Source organism: Hemibagrus wyckioides, linkage group LG04 (genome assembly GCF_019097595.1).
Source record: "Hemibagrus wyckioides isolate EC202008001 linkage group LG04, SWU_Hwy_1.0, whole genome shotgun sequence".
Lineage (NCBI taxonomy): Eukaryota > Metazoa > Chordata > Actinopteri > Siluriformes > Bagridae > Hemibagrus > Hemibagrus wyckioides.
In genome coordinates, this window is record NC_080713.1 from 20,207,708 (window position 1) to 20,229,678 (window position 21,971).

Here is a 21,971-nt window from a genome sequence, read left to right on the forward strand (position 1 = left end):
TTTATTCTTTGTATGCCATCCAGCTGCACCTGTCTTTTAGAAGTGGCTCTTGTATTATCCTTTTCTTCACCAGAGAGAGATCTAGTCTATTGTATAATCTATTGTATTGTTCAATGGAGAAATCACAAGGAAACTGATCTCAATCACCAATAGGAAATTCTATTCTAGTCTCCTCTTAGATAAATCTATTTTCAAAAATGCACTCAGTCCTCTATGTAATTTTAAGAATGTTGAACTGTTTAAATTGTGTAGAAGCACTGGTGTTGCTCATGGTTACAGCCGGGACACTGGTCATGAACTAGTATGCTGTGTCCACTTCACAATGGAATCGCTGCATGTAGTCTATTAGTGCTATAGCACCATCTACTGGATTTAAACGTCTTACAAGCTCAAATAATACTGGTTGTAACACAAATCATGTCACCCAGAAGGAGATATATATTTTTGTTCCTATCATGTCAAGCCTCTGTATGAGCAATTCACTTCAGATTTATCTTTAAGATTCAGCATTGTTGAAACTCCATCTTGTTAGATTAAAGGAAACACCAAAGGTTAACATGTAGATCTTGGGACAGTTTCCGTGTCATCCTTGAAACACAAGCACACAGTGATGTGACCTTCATCAACACGTGGCTCTGGTATTTCAGCCAGTGATCTGAGAACAAAACCCAGCAGTGTCACTAGGCCAAATGGTGTATTCCCCTATTAACATACAGCATAAAAGCTGGTGTACTTGACTATTGTGAAGCTTTAATGCTAATTGGACTGTGTTGCTAACTTTTATTATTCTTGTAGACAATCACTGTGTAAAAACTGTAGAAGCTCAATTAGAAGTTAAATTAAATTAAATTAATGTCTATGCATTTGTTGTGTTGTGTGTATAAGTGCAGTATGGCAAAAAAGGGCATTTAGTCAGAAAAAAAAACATTTTTTTTTAATTTCTTCTTCAGAACCAATGAATATTTCTGTAATTCCCATAAAGAAATAAGAACAGCTGTCTATCACAGCATATAGGAGTTACAGTTAAGTAATGAATGTGAGATAAAGGTGCAGGCTTTCAGCTTTAGTTTGAAAGTGTGGCACACACAAAAGTTGGTGTGTATTTCTGTATTGTGTTTTGTGTTCCTTTTTCCTTATTACTTTGGCAGCGATTTCATATTTATTTGATTTTATCTACTTCTGTGGTGATTGTTTATTTTAAAAATAAGATTTTGTAATGTCAATGTGTGGGACTTTTATTTTGAGGCTGATGATCTCTTCTAAAAGGATTTTGGGAGATCCCGGGTGAATGAGCGATTATTTTTAAAGACTCGGGTTTTGTTGAGTCACTCACTGAAATGAACCGATTCAGTGATTCCTTTTGAGTCAGTAGTTCTTTAATAGCCCTCAATTCCGGTACATACTCTAATCATGCTGGGAAATAGTGGTGGATTTTTCCCCCTATAGTAATTGAATGGTGGGATTAATGCAGGTGATTATACGCTATAATAATTTAATGAGTATAGTTATGTACTGTTATGTTATGGCATGTATGTAATAGTAATTGCAAGTTTTTAGAAAATCTTTGACTATTGCATGATGGGTAACCAACCGAACGTTCATGTTTGCCCCAGGACGCAATGTGCGCTTATTCCGCCACTGATAGGGACGATAAACATGTCCCTGTGTAAATGAAAAAGAATCAAGACTTACGATACCAGTGCAAGAAAAATTTACTTTAAAGTGCCCCCCCCACACACACAAACTTTAACACAAATATAAAAATGAAAAATGTGCAAATCAGTTATATTAACCAACAATTAAACATGTTAAATGTAGAAGTATCCAAATGGAATAAAAATAAATATCTTAAATGAGGAATAAAACAACCAAACTGAACAAAAATGCAAAATGTGCAAAAAGTATAACTGCTGAGACTAAACGTAAGAGTCTCAACTGAATCGGTCTATAACCCGATTCCGCGAGTCCGCTGAGAATCAGCTGAATCAGTCGATGAGCCGGGTCCGCGAGTCCGCTTTTTCTCTTATTAATGTTAAAATATATTATATAATGTTCTGTATTGTTTCATAAAAAAAGCACGGTAGCAGCATTAGGACAAATAAGAATCATTTTAATTTAGACCTCGGACTCATGAATCATGAGTTAATATGCGGAATCGGATCATTTAACTCGAGTGAGTCAGTCAGGACCAGTACTAGCGACACTGTGTCTGCTCCAATTATACCCACTGGGGAATGTAACAAAAGCAATCTGTAACAAAATCATTCTTATCCAATTCAGGTTAACAGTATAGGAAGCTGATGCAGGACAATGTGTGTTATTGTCTCTTTATTTCACTTAGAAGTGAGCAGATGAAAAGGTCTAGAGGGTGACTTTTGCATTTGGAATCTGTTGAGGGTAATTCTCAATATGAAGTCCAAAAAGCCATCACTGCCAGTGAAGCCAGCCATTATTAGGCTGAAAAATTAAAACAAACCCATCAGGGATATTACTTGTGGCCAAATCATCGGTTTGGTACAAAGAAAAAAAAAGCAATGGTGAGTTCAGGAACAGCAAAATTCCTTAACAATCACATTAAACCACTGCTGCGGATGAAAGACAAATTCTTTCCCTGGTTTATTTCATAAACAAAGATACTCTCTCAGATTAAAGTTTCTTTCATTATGCCAATCACAGCCATGATAATGAATGTTGGAAAGTAATTACCCCTGTACAGTGATAGATGGTTAATAGATGAAAAAGTTTACCACAAATTTCTTTCATAAAAAATGTTTTAAATAGGAAGAAATCCTTTATGTAAATTGAAGAAATTGTGGAGGAAGGATTGGTTGGGAAATCTCGGTTAGTGGGCAGGATTGTCTGCTCTGCAAAGAAAACTAAAGTAACAGGAAAAGAAACAAGCTAATTTTATACTGTGCACCACCAGCAATCATGTCACGTTTGTTTTTATTTTTTATTTTTGCTGTTCCTAACAAATATTTGGGAGTGACATATCAAGTAATTTCTCACAGAAGCAATAGTAATGCTTTCATTTTGCCCTCACCTTCCTACACAGTTATCCATGATACAAAAAACAATGTAATGTCCACTCTGTTGTAGTTTATTCTTTTATTAAATAAACCACAAAAATAATGAGATAATGAAAAATTTAAAAACTAATTGTATATTAAAGGCAAAGATTATGTACAATATATAAAGATGTATTTACAGTTTTACAATTAATTACAAATTCTGTACAAATGTTCTGTACAATTCTGAACAAAAGGTCAGATATATATATATATATACAATTTTCAAGAGGAGGATAGTGTAGTGGTCCCTGTATCCTGTGCACTGGCACCTCGGATATCTGGTACGTAAAACCAGTGGTGAAGCTGTATTTGATCCAGGCTGGGTCTGCCTTCTGCACTGGGGCTCAGACACCAAGAGATCAGATCACTGCACTCTGTTACACAATACCCAGGTACATAAATCAATAAGACATAGAAAGAAGAATCTAATACTTAACCCCATAAAGAACCTGCTTCATAATAAATAATCCTTTAAAGAAAATGCTGTGGAGAACATAAAAAATTCCTCACACTTGTAGCTCTACACGTTTCCTGTCAATTTTATCATATTGACTAATTAATACATAGTCATATAATCCATTAAAATAAATGAATGCTTCTTTCTCTGCTCAAGTCTGTGTATAAGGTATAGTTCAGTCTCCTATTAATTAGTCCATAGCTTATCAGTCTTTGTACTATCTTGCCTTGAGACAGACTTTCGGGGAGGAACAAATAGCCAGTTTTGGTTTCCTCACTGGTCCCGAAAGGCAGACAGCCACACACCAGCCTGTACAGCGTCACCCCCACAGACCAGACGGTAGCTGGGTCTGCCAGATACTGCCCCTGGATGAACCACTCAGGAGGGGCATATTTAGGTGTGCCTGTTACAAAGATACATTAGATTTAGAAAAAGAGTCACAGTACTTGCTGCCAACAAGAACTCATGGTCTCAAATCAGACACCTGCAAAGCGATCGTAACAGTCTTTGACGAGGTCTCCGCAACCGAAGTCAAACAGCTTGACTTGCCACGTGTCTGTCTGTATCAGGATGTTTTCTGGCTTGACATCTCGGTGCAGTATCCCCTGGCTCTTACAATGCTTCAGCGCCTCCATCAGCTGAAACACCACAATGCGAGCCTCGACCTCAGTCAAACATCCACCCTGCTTGCTGGAGAATTCATGGAGGTCCAGACATGGTTCAGGCCGTTCCAGAATGACAACATAGCGTTTTGGCTCTTCGAACCAGTCCAGAATCTTCAGGATGTTTGAGCAGGGTTTGGTGTTCGCAAGGACCATCAGCGCTATCTCAATGGGGAGCCATCCATATCCTGTCTGTAGTATGGGACAAAAGGAAAGAATAAGTGCCACACACTATAACGCCATCCTTTGTAATACTACTTATCCAGGTCTTCTTAGAAATCTGATTTTTAGTATGTGTGCTAGATTATAGTAATAGGTAGGATGTATATTATGATAAAGAAACTTACGAGCTGTAGTTTTTCATATGGCTTCGTCTTGGAGACAAACTTGATTGCAACCTGAGGAAAGATGAATGTGTTATGTGTAATTAAATGAAATCATTTACATACATAAAGTAACTAAAAGAGGTCTTCAGACTCATTTGGCTTGTGAGGTTACATAATTTTAGACATGCATGAAAGAGCAGTAATTACTGCTTTTGAATAACAGCTTTGTAATTTTATTGCCAATCCCACAATGCTACAGTGAGCCATGTCAAGAGTAGCAGTAAAATATGTCAAAATAAAGGGAGGTTAAGAGACGTATAACAATCATCCTCCTTCAAAAGGCACACTCACCTACCAGTGAACACTGCCATTCCTGAGTTCAGTTTTAATATTCAAGATTATGACTAATACCTGGCAGCAATTGACTGCAAATTAAGCTTAAAAGATTAAAATTTATTAAGTTATTGATTACCTTCTGAACATTAGGAGCACTGATCAACTTTACTTCTGATTGTGTAGAAAACTGGTCAAAGACTAGAGTAAAAACAGAAATGGAAAGACTTACTGGCAATCCGTCTTCTTTCCGTATCCCAGCAAACACACAACCAAATCCTCCTTCACCCAGCAGTTCTCCTTCCAAATACGTCTTTGTCCAATGTGCTGCAAAAAACATCCAATTATAAGTCTCTTATTCATGTAACTCAGCCCACTGTTTATGCATTTCACCTATGAGTTCTGCCTTACATTTGGAAAGACGTATAACGGGTTGGTTAGCAGGTTCCTCTGGACTCCTCTCTGTCCTTGGTCTCTTCTGCAGAGGCTCGGTTGTATCTGCCAGGTTACTGGGCTGGTCTGTCTCCTTATACCCGTGATGCTCTGAAGGGTTTGCAGCCTGCCCCGAGAACAAGCGCTTTCTTTTCTGTATGGTCCTTTGGGCACACCTTGGGATTTTATGGTGACGATGACGTTTCTTTAACGGCTTAGCTGGGGATGGAAACACTGACACAAAGAACACTTGGGTGATGTTTAACGTTAAACATAGGAAGAGGACAACTTTGTACATATAAACTAATAGATAGACTCCTTTTCCATTAAAATATATTCCACAGACAATTATTTATGGTGAATATTGTTAAAGTGAGACATTTTCTGTCACTGCGTACCATCCTAATCTAAAAAGATATTTATAAAAAGCTAAAAATCAAGAAATATCAAACAAAGACAGGAAAGGAAATTATTCAAATCAATCTTTCAAACTTTTTCATTTGATACTGTTGGCAGGAAACCGTCAGAGTTGGACTGTTATTATTATTATTATTATTATTATTATTATTATTAAGAGTAGTAGTAGTACTATCTTACAAGATGTGCTTAGAATATCATGAACATTTTGATTGTAATATGCGTGAATCTAAAAAAATCATTTTATGCAACAAAAATACAAACTAAAAAAAATTTCTCAACCCTTTTTTAAACCCTTGTTATCATCTGAACTAAGATGTGGTCTTATTCCTCCCTCCTCTTGCTGTGTGTATACTTATATAGCTAAACTCATCCTCTCCTTACACATTGATTGAAAGTTATTTTCCTTCCTTTTTTCTTTGTCTCATATAGCTGTCATTTATCTTACTATTGATTCACAATATAACCTGTTACTTCCCAAGCATGAAGTCAGTAAGGGAATTTTATCACTGAGTATATATCAGGGGTCTCCTTCAAACTTTTTCACAACTTTGACAAAATTAGGGTGGCCAAGTGATTGTTGAGTTGAGTTACTTGCTTTCACACAACGGGTTTGCTGACTAGACTTATCATTTATTATTGTTAATTTATTATTGCAGTTATATTCTGCTGAAATGAATGAAATGAACGAAATGACTCGAAAAAGAGATTCAAAGATCCGAGTCAGTAAAATGATCCAAACTTCAGAAGTGAGCTACTGTTAGCTCGCTAGCGCCGTGTTGGCGCCCTCTGGTGTATATACACGTTAAAATACAGAGGTTAAAGTGCCTCACCTTACCAATAATCACAATAATAGTTTACAGTATATTCTGTCTATTTATCTAAAGTATTCCTGTTTATTTCTGAACGTCCCACTGACAGAAACATTAGGTTCAACTAACATAGGTCTTCTCGTTTTTTTCTCTAGTTAATGTTACAGTTAAGGTTTGAACTAAACCCTTTTCCATTCAAATTACCTTTCAGACAGGGGACTAACAATACAACTATATAATATATTACTAAATTCTGATAGCAGAGTGTGGATAAAAGCACTTACCTGTGGGAGTCCGCTGTGAGCCCACTGCCGTGGACACGGTTCCCATCACAGCCGGTGAAGATACACTTTTATAGCCGTTCAGAAACATCCCAGCAGGTGTCGCTTTATCCTCGGTACCAATATCCGATACTTACCTCTTGCGATGGTGGATCAGTCCGATATTTCTTCTGTTGTTGTGTCCGATACTCACTTCCTACGATGTCGAATCTCTCCGGTTTTTCTCCTGTTGTTGTGTCCGATATTCACTTCTTGCGATGTTGAATCTCTCCGGTTTTTCTCCTGTTGCTGTATCTGTTGCTAACGCCGCACCACTCGTGTATTTTTAAAATTTGAATTTTAGAACGTTTTCGGGGGGGATGGGGAGGGGGGTTGGGGGGGGCATGGGGGGAGAGAGAAAAAAAGTCTCGTCATGGTGGCTCGTTTTAGCTAACTGTCTAACATTCAACATTAAATAAATAAAAAGATTCAGTTTCTCAGAAATTTTGTCATGTTAGCTACATGGATGTATTACTGTTTTGATTAGTCAGTGTGTTTGTGCTAGGATCCAGATCACAATTAAGGTTAAGGCTCTGAGGCGTTGACCAGAAGATCTAGGTTCAAGCCCCAGCACCGCCAAGCTGTCACTATTGGGCCCTTGAGCAAGGCCCCCAACCCACCATGCTGCATCAGGGGTGCTGCATCATGGCTGACCCTGTGCTCTGACCCCAACCCCCAAGGATGGGATATGCGGAGAATGAATTTCACTGTGCAGTAATGTACATATGACAAATAAAGACAACTTATGTTAATCCTGTAAACCATGTTAAAATATTAAGCAGTAATTACTGTCCACTAACTGCACTAATCTGACATAGGTTGTAAACAATGTAATATATATATATTTTTTTTTTTATCCTGAAAATTAGTATGAACAATTAGATGGTGGATTGCATTCAACTTTGAGCTCTTTCAAAGTTCTCATTGACAAGACAGACATGTGAAGGAAACAGAAAAAACACACACTACTAGGTACATCATAAAAATTTTAATAAAATTTCTGTCATTTGCACTTGATGAATACACCACCACATACTTAAGGGATGTAAAAATTTCAGATCAAGCAGCCAGGCAACTCGTGTGCTAGTTTTGGTGTCAGTTTAATGCCAGACAGGTGGTCCACACAACAGCAGACTTTGACTTGTGATAGAGAATCCAAAAAGTACAAGAAGTCTAAGGCATGTTCAGCTCCTCTTGACTGAAGATCAGACACAACACAGAACTTCACTCCACTGCTGCTCCTGTGTGCGCGCTGACCCTCCACCTCGGCCGAGCGAACACGCAAAGCGCCTGTAGCTGATCAGGAGATGTTCGGGAGACGCATGAATGCAGAAGAGTTGGAGCTTAACATTATTGCCACAACATCTACATAGGACTGAAAGGCAATGATTAAAGTCATTGTACAGTAGTTCCTCAGGTCTGTGGTTATTCAAAAGTAAAATCACAATAAAAACTCATTTCTAAACAACAGAATTCTTGCTATTTGAAATTCATTTTCCCATTGATTATAAAAGCTAGAGACCCTAAATCCAAAAACTATTTAATTTCCCTTTTCAATGTCAGTTCTGAAAAAGTGATTATGACAAGTCCTTGTTGAGAAACAAATTTAACAAAAGCAGATTCATTTGGCATGTTCAACTGTAATTCTGCCTGAAGCTCATGCTCTCAATTATACATTAGCACAGCTAGATCATAACAGTCTTACAATTTTAGAAATGAAACATTATATTCAAAATTCAAAGTATTAGTGCATTTAGTCATGTGTGATTCAATGTAGAACAAGCCAAGATCATTTGGAGGTTACTTCCTCATAATGCTCTGCATCTCGATTCTCCTTTGAGACACAGGTGTGGCCATACAGGCCACTGAAGCGTAGTGGTGTCATGTAATGAAGCCAGCTTTAACAGCTCCTCTTGATCATCAAAGTTCCCTGTAATCGTTCTTGCAAAGATCAGGAGCTGACTGGCATCGGTCACGTCTGTACTTTCATACAGCGCAAGAGAAAAGTATTTGCAATTGTTTATTGCATATTTTAGTTTTTCTTAGACTTGACACTGAAAGTCAGAAATTCCACGTTACTGTTCGGCGGGACAAAGATACAGACTCAAAGTTCATGACTATTTTCTCTTCTCCAAATGCTTTAGCCATCTCAATCGCGTATTGATGTACAATTTCGCCCTCTGATAACATCATCTTTGCTTTTGCAAGCACAAGTGAAACAGCATAAGATGCCTTTAGTGAGGATTCTTGCACCGTCATGCATTTGGCAAAAAGGTTTTGCTGACGATGTATTTTACTTTTACAAATTTGTGATGGGAGCAATTCTGGCGTCACCGGTGTATCTTTCATACTTATATTTGGGAGTAGTGGTGTAATGGTGATTTAAATTAAAATCCTTCATTACAGACCTCATTTCTAAACAAACCAAACAAATGGGTGCCCCCTTGAACTCTTGAAAAGATAATCCGTTTCCCATTTTTACTGGAAAACACGATTTTTGTTGTCAATTCTTTTCTTTCTTTTCCTCATTTTCTCATTACAGTACTTCACATTAGCGTGCACACAGGACTGCTTAAATACTATGACGATTGGCTGGAACTAGCACCCTTTCCTGGTTGGGAGAATTTACCTCCTAATCTGAATCATAATTTTTCAAAAGTATTAAATTGAGTATAGTTCCTTGCCTTGAGACAGACTTTCGTGGGGAAGAACAAATAGCCATTTGTCGTTTCCCTAATGGTCTCGAAAGGAAGACAGCCACACACCAGCCTGTACAGCGTCACACCCACAGAAAAGACGGTAGCGGGGTCTGTCTGGTACTGCTCCTGTCTGAACCACTCAGGAGGGGCATTTTCAGGTGTGCCTGTTAACAAAGACACATTAGATTTAGAAAAAGAGAGTTACAATACTTGCTGCCACCAAGAACTCATGGTCTCAAATCAGACACCTGCAAAGTAATTGTAAGAGTCTTTGACGAGGTCTCTTTCAAGTCAAACAGCTTGACTTGAAATGTGTCTGTCTGAATCAGAATGTTTTCTGGATTGACATCATGGTGCAGTATCCCCTGGCTCCTCCTGCCACACATTATAATGCCATCCTTTGTAATACTACTTATCAAGCACTTCTTAGAAATCTTAGAAATTTTTAGCTTTTGTGCTAGATTATAGTAATAGGTAAGATGTACATCAGCATAAAGAAACTCACAAGCTGCAGTTTTTCAAATGGCATCTTTTTGGAGACTTGATTGCAACCTGAGGAAAGATGAATGTGTTATGTGTAATTAAATGAAATCATTTACATACATAAAGTAACTAAAAGAGCTCTTCAGACTCATCTGGCTTGTGAGGTTACATAATTTTAATTTTATGCATGAAAGAGCAGTAGTTACTGTTTTGAAATAACAGCTTTGCAACCTTACTGCCAATCCCACAATGCTACACTGATCCTTGATGTCCAATGTAGCAGCAAAAGATGTCAAAGTAAAGGGAGGTTAAGAGACGTATAACAATCAACCTCCTTCAAAAGGAACTACTAGTGCCTACTAGTGAACACTGCGATTCCTCAGTTCAGTATTAATATTGTTATAATGTTTTTCTCTAATTTAAGTGCAAATTAAGCTTAGAAGATTCAAATTTGTTAAGACATGATTGCTTACCTTCTGTCCATTAGTGGCACTGATCAACTTTACTTCTGATTGTGTAGAAAACTGGTCAAAGGCTAGAGTAAAAACAGAAATGGAAAGACTTACTGGCAATCCGTCTTCTTTCCGTATCCCAGCAAACCCACAACCAAATCCTCCTGTAACCAGCAGTTCTCCTTCTAAATATGCCTCCGTCCAATGTGACTGTTACGTCCCTAAAGGTTGACTTAGAGAAACCAAGGTAATTTATTTACAAGTGTACGGTATGTGCAAAAGGTAATATACACTTTATAGCCAAAAGTTTTGGGACATCTGCCTTTACATGCACATTCATTTCAATTTTATTTATATAGCACTTTTAACAAAGAGCATTGTCTCAAAGCAGCTTTAAAACTCCCTTTGATGGTATGAGGAACGAAACCTTGAGAGGAACCAGACTCACAAGGAAACCCATCTTCATTTGGGTGACAGCGGAGAGTGTGATCAAAAATTATTCTAAACACTGGAGAGTGTGATATGAACAATGTCCTTTGTGCATTTATGTATAGTCAATTGTGTGATGCAGATACAGCATGTGTAGAATGTTATGTAAATTAATAAGGAGGTTGTTGTCATCCACATAAGGTTGGCAGCGGTGCTTTGAATACCCCAATCCTCACAAAGCAAAAACTGGTCCATCTCTGGATGCCACTGGAGCTGGCGCAATCTCCGTATGCCTCGGGATGGGTAGAAGAAAGGAAACAAGTGGAAAGTAATTAGCATAGCTGCTGTTCATAATATTAGCAGCACTAGATGATAATGTGCATTTAATCAGATGTACTGAATTACAAGGTAATGGGATGTATTAAATGTATGCCAGGCTAAAGAGATAAGTCTTAAGTGTACGTTTGAACTGGGAGACTGTGTCTGAGCCCCGAACACTGTCAGGAAGGCTATTCCAAAGTTTAGGAGCTAAATACCCCCTTTTGTAGACTTTGATATTCTGGGAACTACCAGAAGTCCAGAGTTTTGTGATCTTAAAGAGCGTGGTGGATTGTAACGTGTTAGAAGACCACGTTTAGAGCCTTGAATGTAAGTAGTGCTAGTTTATAGTCAATTCTAAACTCAACAGGTAGCCAGTGCAGGGATGATGATATTGGGGTTATATGATCATATTTTCTTGACCTGGTAAGAACACTGGCGGCTGCATTTTGGACTAACTGTAGCTTGTTTATTGAAGATGCAGGACAACCACCTAGTAATGCATTACAATAGTCCAGTCTGGAGGTCATGAACACATGAACTAGCTTTTCTGCATCAGAACCTGTCAGGAACTGCTGGACTGTTCCCTGCCAGGCCCGAGGAAAGCGCTGGCAGGTGAACCCGAGAAGCCTGCTTGTTCGTGTGTCTTGTGATTACCTGTCCTATTGTTCTCTCCCCTGACTGTCTCACCTGTACCCAGTTTACCCTAATGTCTAGCCCTATAAATAGGGATCCTTTTGTGCCCGTCTTTGTCCGTGATTGTTTACTGTTATTCGTTCCGTGGTTCCAGTCCGTCTATGCTCCTGAGTTGATCTTGTTACCCGTTCCGTCTTCATTTTCCTTTTTTTTTTTTTTTAACCACGCCATGTCTCGTATCCTGTTCGTCTTCCCATGTCGTGTCTTCGTGTGAATAAAAGCAGCGCTTCGCTGAATCCTGTGACTGGGTCTGCGTTCAGCCGCGTGCTAGCGTGGGCACGTGCACAACGGACGGCCTGGGTTCGAGCCCCGCCTAGGGCGAGGATCCTGGCCGTGACAGATACAGATAAAATGTTCCTAAGCTTGGCAATATTTCTAAGATGGAAGAAGGCTGTTTTTGTTGCTGTCTAATATTACACCCAGGTCTTTCACTGTTGAGCTAGTAGTAATAGTACATCCTTCTAAATGCAAGCTGAATTGCGAGAGCTTTTGTGTACTGGTATTTGGACCAATAAGTAATATCTCTGTCTAATCAGAATTTAGTAATAGAAAATTATCGGTCATTCAATCTTTAATATCTTTAACACACTCAGTTAATCTAGACAAATTCGATATTTCATCTGGTTTTGATGAGATATATATCATCAGCATAACAATGGAAACTAATCCCATGCCGTCTAATTATGTTACCCAATGGAAGCATGTATACTGAGAAAAGCAGAAGTCCTAAAACTGATCCTTGTGGGACCCCGTATTTCACTGGCACTACACTAGTTCTCCATTTAAATCTACAAAAGGGGATCTATCAGACAGGTAGGATCTAAACCATTTTAATGCCTGTCCTTGCAAACCTATGTGATTTTGTAAGCGATCTACAAGAATGTTATGATCTATATAGTGTCAAACACAGCACTAAGATCAAGCAGGACTGATATGGAGATGCAGCCTTGGTCCGAAGCTAAAAGCAAGTCATTTGTGATTTTAACTAGTGCAGTTTCTGTACTGTGATGGGGCCTGAAACCTGACTGAAATTCTTCAAGGATATTGTTTTCCTGTAAGAAGGAGCATAATTGAGCTGACACCACTTTTTCTAATACTGTTGATATTAACAGAAGGTTTGAAACAGGTCTGTAATTTGATATTAGGGTCTAGTTTAGGTTTCTTAAGAAGACGCTTAATAACTGCTAACTTGAGATTTTGGGACATGACCTAGATATAACGAGGAATTAATAATATTCAGAAGAGGCTCTCCAGCTGCATGTATCACTTCTTTCAGCAATCTAGTTGGAATTGGATCTAACCAACACGTTGTTGATTTAGCCGTGGGTTAGCCATAAGTTTAAATAGCTCTTCCTGCCCTATACTGGTAAAGCATTGTAGCTTTAAATGTGGAGCTATAGGCTGGTCTAGATCACCAGATGCTGTCAAATGTTGAACATCCAATATTTTGTTCCTGATACTATCAATTAAAGTCCTCACTACTAAACTGTGATGAAATACTCTCTCCAGGAATCTGATGTTTTGTTTGTCTAACCACTGTACTAAATAAGAATCTGGGTTTATTTCTATCAGTTTGCTCAGATGCTCAGCCCTAGCAGCCTTTAGAGCCTGTCTATAGCAACAAAGACAAACTGTCTTTAAACGCAATTCTAAAAACTTCTAATTTGGTTTTTCTCCACTTTCGCTCGAGGTTACGGGTTGCTCTCTTGAGGGCGCGAGTATGACTATTATACCATGGTGCAGGTGTTTTATCTCTGACCTTTATTAGTCGGATGGGGGCAACAGTGTTTAGTGTGCTGGTGAAAATAGTGCCTATGCTGTTAGTTACTTCATCTAAATCATCTGCATTTAGGGGTCTAGTAAAAAGTTGAGACAGATCTGGGAGAGTGCTTGTGAATCTGTCTTTAGTGGTCGGAGTAATAGTTCTACCAAATTGATAACGTGGAGAGACATGTCTAATATGTTCTACAGGTAGAGTGTACACTAATAGGTGATGGTCTGTGATGTCATCGCTTTGAGGTAGAATGGCTACATCAGTGACATCGGTCCCATGTGATATAACTAAATCTAGTGTATGATTAAAACGATGAGTTGGTCTATTTATGTTTTGTTTAACCCCAAAGGAATTTAGTAAATCGATAAATGCGAGTCCTAAAGTATCGTTAGCATCGTCTACATGAATGTTAAATTCTCCTACAATTAACACTTTGTCAAAACTGATCAAAAGATCTGAGAGTAAATATGCAAACTCTTTAAGAAAATCAGTGTACGGCCCCGGGGGTCTATATACGATGGCCAGAGAAAGATGTAGTAGGGATTTTTTGTGCAACATTAAGGAGAAGCACTTCAAATGAGCTAAACCTGGGTCCTATTTTCTGAGTGACGGTAAGAGAATAGTTATAAATGGTTGCAACACCACCGCAACGACCAGTCTGACGGGGCTCATGCTTATAGGAATATCCTGATGGAGTAGACTCATTCAGACCAATGTATTCATTTGGTCTAAGCCAAGTTTCGGTAAGACAGAGTGCGTCGAAACTATAATCTGAGATCATTTCATTAACAATAATTGCTTTCGGTGCAGGGGATCTAATGTTGAGAAGCCCAAACTTTAGAAATTGTTTTTCTTTACTTATTTGGCCTTTGTCAGGTTTAATTGTGATTAGATTATTTCGAAAGCTATTAACTAATTTCGAGAGCTAACTTCTCCTTTGATCTCACTATTCGTGGAACAGACGCAGTTTCTATAGGACGAGCTGTGTGTGCATTTGTATCAATCTGGTGAGTTGAACAGTAGCTATTATAATTGTAATCTAAGGTATGACTCACCAGTCAGATGGTGCGTAGTGTCCTGGAGATGTTGTCCGAGAGGACTGCTGCTCCAACTCTGCTTGGGGGCAGGCCATCAGAACGGTAGAGCCTCATCATGGGCGATGTGGTGTGAAACTTCTCTACCAGGCTCCTCAAGTCCTTCTTCAGGATCTCTGTCTGCCTCAGCCTGATGTCGTTCGTGCCAGCATGGAGGACCACAGCTCCGATGTTCTTATTTAGCATCACGGGTACCTATGCAGCGACATCAACGACACGAGCAGCAGGAAAACAGCGAGTGCGCACCTTACCTTTAGCCGCGGTAGCACGGACGTGCCGGATGATGCAGTCTCCGATGATCACTTGGTCACACTCCGTCTCGCGAAGGAGAGCGAAGTGGTTGCGGGTCGAAATCTCGAAAACGGGTGGCGACGGAGGGGGAGAGGTCCTCGACTGGGGCTTGGCTCATGTCTTCCGCTGCTGCTGCATCCAGGCTGCGTGGTACCCCGGCACTGGAGTGAACAAAACCTGGGTGGGCCGCGTCCTTGGTGCGCTGGGCCTGGGCAGAGAAGAACACGGAGTTGAGGTTGTGGGAGTGTTTGTTTCACACCGTGGTGAGCGTCAGTCCGGGATGATTGCGGCACGGCTTTCCACTATCACAGCTGGGCTAGCTTCACCTATAGGTCGCAGATCTGTTTCTCCACGGCCTCCAGCTCCAAGTCCACAGAGTGCAGCTCGAATGAATCCTCACCTGCACTCAAAGGCAGACCCACAACCAACATAGTGTTTAAGAGCAGTAGTACAACAGAGATAATTGGTATGAGAAACATAAACAAACTTTTGGTAGCCAGGCTAACGGGTTAACGAGCTAATGGGCTAACCGACTATAAGCGGGCGTTCTGGAAAACAAATAAACCTAGAGATATAAAAAGCGTTTGGAATGAGAATATTATGGGATACTTTCGGCTAATAAAGATACTAAAAAAGTTATAATATGGGACTGGATTTAAGATAAAAATCGAGAAAAATTTGCAAAATTTTAGGTCCAGGAATTTAATGACATCTCATTCTTAGTCTGTAGTGTTTAATATGGAGCTGGCCTGCCCTTTGCAGCTATAACAGCTTCAACTCTTCTGGGAAACCATTCCACAAGGTTTAGGAGTGTGTTTATGGGAATTTTTGACCATTCCTGTAGAAGTGCTTTTGTGAGGTCATGCACTGATGTTGGACGAGAAGACCTGACTCAGTCTTTGCTCTAATTCATCCCAAAGTTGTTCTATCGGGTTGAGGTCAGGACTCTGTGCAGGCCAGTCAAGTTCCTCCACACCAAACTCGCTCATCCATGTCTTTATGCACTGGTGCTTTGTGCACTGGTGCGCAGTAAAGTTGGAACAGGAAGGGGCCATCCCCAAACTGTTCCCACAAAGTTGGGAGCATGAAATTGTCCAAAATGTCTTGGTATGCTGAAGCATTAAGATTTCATTTCACTAAAACTAAAGGGCTAAGCCCAACCCCTGAAAAACACCACCACACCATAATATCCCCTCCACCAAACTTTAAAACAACACCACATGGCACAATGCAGTCAGGCCAGTACCGTTCTCCTGGCAACCACCAAACTCAGACTTGTCCATCAGATTGCCAGACACTCATTTGTGAAGCACTGGAACCATATATAGAGCAAGCATAACTATGTGCTAAAAGTTCACATAGACAGCCCTATGGTGTTATAAACGATTACATGTCATTTTGGTTCTCTGTGTGCGTGTGTGTCCGGACAGTTTAGAGGGTGAACGGCAAGTTGTGCTAAGAGACATGTTGTGTGCGCACATGCAAAATAAAAAGCCAGTTAAAGTGAAGTGATTAAAAAGACATTAAGCATGTTGTTTAAAATGTAACATGGTGTCAGATATAGGGACTGGCAAGCACGGGAGAGTTTAAAATAAAAAATAAATAAAGCGGACTTACAGATAGCGAACCTGCACAGAGAGCTACACGAGCAGGCGTGTGCAGATTGTGTAGTGGACAGGTGCAGGTGAATTAGATGGAAAGAGAACTTTGAGCTTGTTTTTTTTCCCCGTCATGTAGAGCATAAATCACCTTTCCTGCTTCTATGCTGATAACTGGAAACGTTTCACGCAAAGATTCAACATCTATCTAGCAGCTAGCGGTGCACGGAGAGACGATGAAAAGCTAAAGGCATCCATGTTTTTGCATGTAATAGGTGAAGATGCACTGAACATTTATAATAGCTTCAACTCAATGGCGCAAATCTAACAGACTGTTCTAATGGCAAACTTTGAGGAATTCTTTGTGCCAAGTAAGAATGTCACTTTTGATAGATACAAGTTTTTCTCTGCTGACCAGAAACAAGGAGTGAGTTTTGACTGAGTAAGACTTGTGAATTTGGAGATTTAAGAGACTCACTGGTGAGGGACAAAATAGTTTTTGGGATTCCTGACAATGGTCTCAGTTGAAGTATAAGTTTCCATTTCTTCTACACTATCCATCAGGTCACTTAAGTCTTCATCAGAGCACTCACCCTTAAGTTTAGTACGTGTAGTTTTAACTTGCTATTTCCAGCTTTCATACGACTTAATGAACTTACTCTCTTTTTGAGAAACCTCTTGCTGCTTAAGCTCCTGCATTTTTGGAGTTAACTTTCTTTCTCGTGATGATTTCCGAGGTTCATCTCCTTTTGAAGTGGCAGCAGTAAGTTCTATCATTGCTGTTTGAAGTGACTGTATTTTAGAGTGGATATCACCTATGAGTGACTCTAATCTTTCCCTTTCAACATCATGAGTTTGAGATTTTAATTGTTCATTTAACCTAATCAACTCTGAATGATCTCAATTTGCTCACTTTCACCACATTGTGCCTTTTCTCCATGGACTGACATTGTAAACATTTTAGCAAAACACTGTAATACATGGTTACTTTACTATTACTTGTAGATCAAAAAATACCCTCAGAACCATTCACAACAGTACCACTGGTAAAGCATAAACAACAGTTAGGCTGTAATGATAAACCAATTAAAGCAATATATTAATCACTTTTTCCAGATGTAGAGATAGCACAATCAAACCTGCTGTTAATTGCAGAGCAGGACTCTTCAGCTTGAAGTAAAGTTGGGATTAACAAACAAACAGTGTACTCTGAAGCCTGTAGAAAGGATACTTGCAAGGCGGTAGCTGAATGTCGGCCTCTACAAATCGGGTCGCAGTACTTTCCTCGGCTGTGACAGCTATGAAACGGCAAGCCTCTTCTCTGACGCCTTCTCTACCCACGCGATCGTGTTTCCTCCTTTTTTTCCTACTTCTTTTCCGACGCGATGCGATCTTGTTTTCTCTTCTTATCCGACCGGTACCGTGCCACACTGGAAACTGTCGACTTTGCTGGCGTTACGTTTTCACTGTAGCTGCAATGGTCTAATGAAATAATAGCCACGCTTCATACAGATGTCATACTTTCTGTCTCTCTCTCTTTTCAGCAGACACCGTGAAAACTAAAAGAAAATAAAGCATACAGTGTTCAAATATGCATTTCCCAGAGTCCATTTCTAAGTCTCTCATGTAAACGTCCGCTGATATGCAAGTGAACACGTGCAACAAATCCAATGACATCAATATTTATAAATAACATCGTTCTTGTGAAGTGATATAAAACAACATGCAACAAATTAAAATATGAATTACCGTGTGAACCCTCTTAGACCATGGAGATAAAGAACTCTTTTTCTGGATGTTTACTATTATTGGGTCTCCGCATCCATGTTAGTTCGACCCATAATGCAATGATCCCGCAATTCACCTTACCTGGACATGTGACCTTTTTACGTTTCAATAGTAACTATTTCTTAAAGAACCCCTAACTTTACACATTGTAAGGAAACACGTTCTCCACTTATTACTTTGTAAATATCATATTTATACATCTCATTTAAGTATTTTTAAACAATCAATTAAGTCATCATTAATCTATAAGAGAAACATAAAAATGCAAATCTCTGTGAAAACATGTCCTTGCAAGCAAGCATTTTCTCCTTAGGCTTATGAGCATGTTCTGAACGTCGAGGGAGCTCTGTACTGTCTTGTGCATGACACTGAAGTTCCCATGTATTTTTTATCTTTACGTTTAACTGTACCTTTTATACCCTTTTCTTTTGTACCTTCTGTTCCCGTCTGGAGCAGGCTTTCAGATTCTTGTTCGTGTCTCAGCTCCGTAGACCATCACACCGATTCCGAAGTCCTGCAGTCCATTGACCATCGTCACGTTGAAACGGTCAGTCAGCACGTGCAGCGAGCATCTGAACCAGCGAAGATGAAGCTCTTACTGTAGCGGACCCTGTCCTAATGATGGCCGAAACTTTTACTGATGTTTCTGAAAGCTTTATTGCACATTCAACACCGTGGAAATATCCTTTATAACTTCAGAAATCACCGTAAGAGCTGAATAATGTATAAAGATACGCATTAATAGTCGTATGCCTTTAATCCTTAGAAACCATGATGAACCATAACAACCAGCGCGTACAACCTTTCATTACTGCTGCAATCATTATCACTCTGAAGGCTGCAATACCCATCAAAATAAAACTCCCAATTTTTTTAAGACAGATAGAGCAGACTTTTACATAATTAAACCCACAAAATGTATATACACTACTCAACAAAGTTAAGGATATTTGGCTTTTGGGTGAAATTTATGGAAAATGTAAAAATTTCACACGACAGTGATATTATATCATGAAAGTAGGGCATTTAAGTAGAAGCATGCAATGGTGATTTCCTCATCTCAAACAATTTATTGAAACAAAAGCCAACAACAGAGGTGGGTATACCACAACAAAAAATGTCAATGTCTCAATAATTTGTCATGTGCCCTTGACCATCAATTACAGCTTGACAACGACGTCTCATGCTGTTCACGAGTCGACACCAGGCGATTGCTGATTGCACAATTGCTGAGGCGTGGCATTCCACTCTTCTTGAAGGGAGGCCCTCAGGTCATTGAGGTTCTGGGGTGCAGGGTTATGAGCCTCTAAACGGCGACTCAGCTGATCCCATAGGTTTTCTATGGGATTCAGGTCTGGAGAAAGTGCAGGCCACTCCATTTGAGGTACCCCAGCCTCCAGCAGCTGTTCCCTAATGATGCGACCTCAATGAGCTGGAGCATTGTCGTCCATGAAGATGAAATTAGGCCTGTGTTGTTCATGCAGGGCCACAATGACTGGATTAATGATGGTATTCAGGTAGTATTGGCTTGTCATTTTACCATTCACAAGATGTAGGGCAGTTCTGTATTGAGTAGACGCACCTGCCCAGACTGTAACACCACCACAACAGTGGCTGATGCATAGCGCTCTCCTTGACGTCTCAAGGGAACAGCCCTGAGGCCCACTGGTCCCTCGTCCAGCATAAATGCTCCCTGGCCCATGCAAGATGATGACGCCTGTGCCTAGTGGTGTGGTCAGGTACCTTGCAGGTCGTCTAGCACGCAGGCCACGCTGAAGTAAACAGTTTCGACTGGTCTGATGTGACACTTGGGTGCCTCTCACCTCCCTTAAATGTACCTGGAGTTGAGTGGCATTCATCATCCGGTACCGCAGGTCACTGTTCACAATGAAGCAGAACAACGTCAGAAGAACGTCATCAACGTGGGGTGTGGCCTTTCTGTGAATCTTCAAGTCTCTCTGTATCTCTGTCGCAACCTGCTGATGACACTCTGTGACACTCTAAGCTCAGTGGCCACTTCCCTCTGAGAACATCCTGTTTGAAGCCTTGCAATGGTGAGGTACTGCTGATCAATTGTTTTGGTGTCGTCTTGGTCTCATGATGTCAAACTGTGAACAGCATGATGAAGAGGACTGTTTAAATACCAATTCTAATTGAACCAGAAAATTTATTGGTCGATTCATGAACAGTTGGACATGTGCATTCAAAAGTGTAGAGAAGGTCAAATTAAGTTCACCTGTAAAGGTTGTATTGCATTTTAGGTGCATCCTGAAATTTCACCCGGAAACCGAATATCCTTAACTTTTTGCGAGTAGTGTATATTAGTCCAATGCTGTTCCTAACAAATATTTGGGACTGATATGTCAAGTCATTTCTTACAGAAGCAATATTAATGCTCTCATTTTGCTCTTATCCATGACATGAAAAAAAAAACAATGTAATGCACACTCTGTTTTAGTTTATTGTTTATTTAATAAATCACAAAATAATGAAATAATGAGAAAATGAAATAAAGAACAATAGGGAATTCAGTTGAAATCAAATGCATGGCTTATAATTCCGTACAAAAGGTTCAGATGTATTTAATTTTTCAGATGGAGGTTAGTGCAGTGGTCCCTGTCTCCTGTAAATTTACACTGCAAAGTAAGTAAAACCAGTGCCGAAGCTCTATTTGCTCCAGGCTGGGTCTGTCTTCTGCATTGGCGCTCAGACACCAACGGATCTGATCATGGAAACAGTATTCCCTGATGGCTGTGGCCAAAAATTGCTCAAAGGCTAGAGTAAAAACAGAAATGGAAAGACTTATGGGCAATCTGTCGTCTTTGCGTATCCCAACAAACACACAGCCAAATCATCCTGCGTCCAGCTGTTCTCCTTCCACATACACCTTCGTCCAATGTGCTTGTCCCTGAAGGTTGGCCTAGAGCAAGGCTGGGCAATTAATTTCTACAGGGGGCCACATAACAAATATGAACTGTGTTGGAGGGCCGAACCAACGATAACTTGAACTTAATTCTGCTCAATATTAATTTTCTCCAAAATGAATGAAAGCAATGAATTATATATTTTGATTAGCTGCTACTGGTAATCAGAAGAATAAGGATATTCTGTAAATATTTATGTAAACTTATGAATTGTTGAGTAGGTCAAAGAGGAAAATCATCCTATAGAAGTAAACAGTTTAAAACAAAAACAATCATTGCATCACTGTTTTATTATTTATTGCGTTTAACTTGTTAATCTTCACAAATACTGAAAAGATGTTTTGCATTATGTTAAAGATAAGCAACTGCTCAACTTCATTCAAAAAGCAATAAGTGCTTGTTTTCAGTTCATTTTACTTGTTCAGTGAGAAAAATCCAGGTTGCCAGCTCTTCCGTGATTTTGAAGTCTGCAGTGATCCCACGTAAGAAGATGAGTAGCTGGGCAGTGTCACGTAAATCGCAGCTCTCATCCAGAGCCAGTGAAAAATGGTCAAAACTGACCACTCTGTTCCTCAGTTGAAGCTCCAGATTTCCC

The 21,971-nt window shown here is 39.7% G+C and overlaps 1 protein-coding gene and 1 long non-coding RNA gene across 2 annotated transcripts; both read right to left on the reverse strand.

Moving 5' to 3' along the window:
* Nucleotides 1-3,293: 3,293 nt before the first annotated feature.
* Nucleotides 3,294-6,882, reverse strand: LOC131351508 (serine/threonine-protein kinase pim-1-like). The gene is made up of 7 exons (XM_058386922.1): nt 6,795-6,882; nt 5,261-5,500; nt 5,082-5,176; nt 4,538-4,588; nt 4,013-4,382; nt 3,755-3,931; nt 3,294-3,445 (listed from the first exon to the last, which is right to left on the reverse strand). The coding sequence occupies exons 1-7, from the start codon at nt 6,880-6,882 to the stop codon at nt 3,294-3,296; spliced, it is 1,173 nt and encodes a 390-aa protein (XP_058242905.1).
* A 2,463-nt stretch (nt 6,883-9,345) lies between these two features.
* LOC131351710 (uncharacterized) lies at nt 9,346-14,704 on the reverse strand. The gene is made up of 3 exons (XR_009204426.1): nt 10,486-14,704; nt 10,035-10,081; nt 9,346-9,693 (listed from the first exon to the last, which is right to left on the reverse strand). It is a non-coding gene; the product is annotated as an uncharacterized LOC131351710 (long non-coding RNA).
* Nucleotides 14,705-21,971: the final 7,267 nt, after the last annotated feature.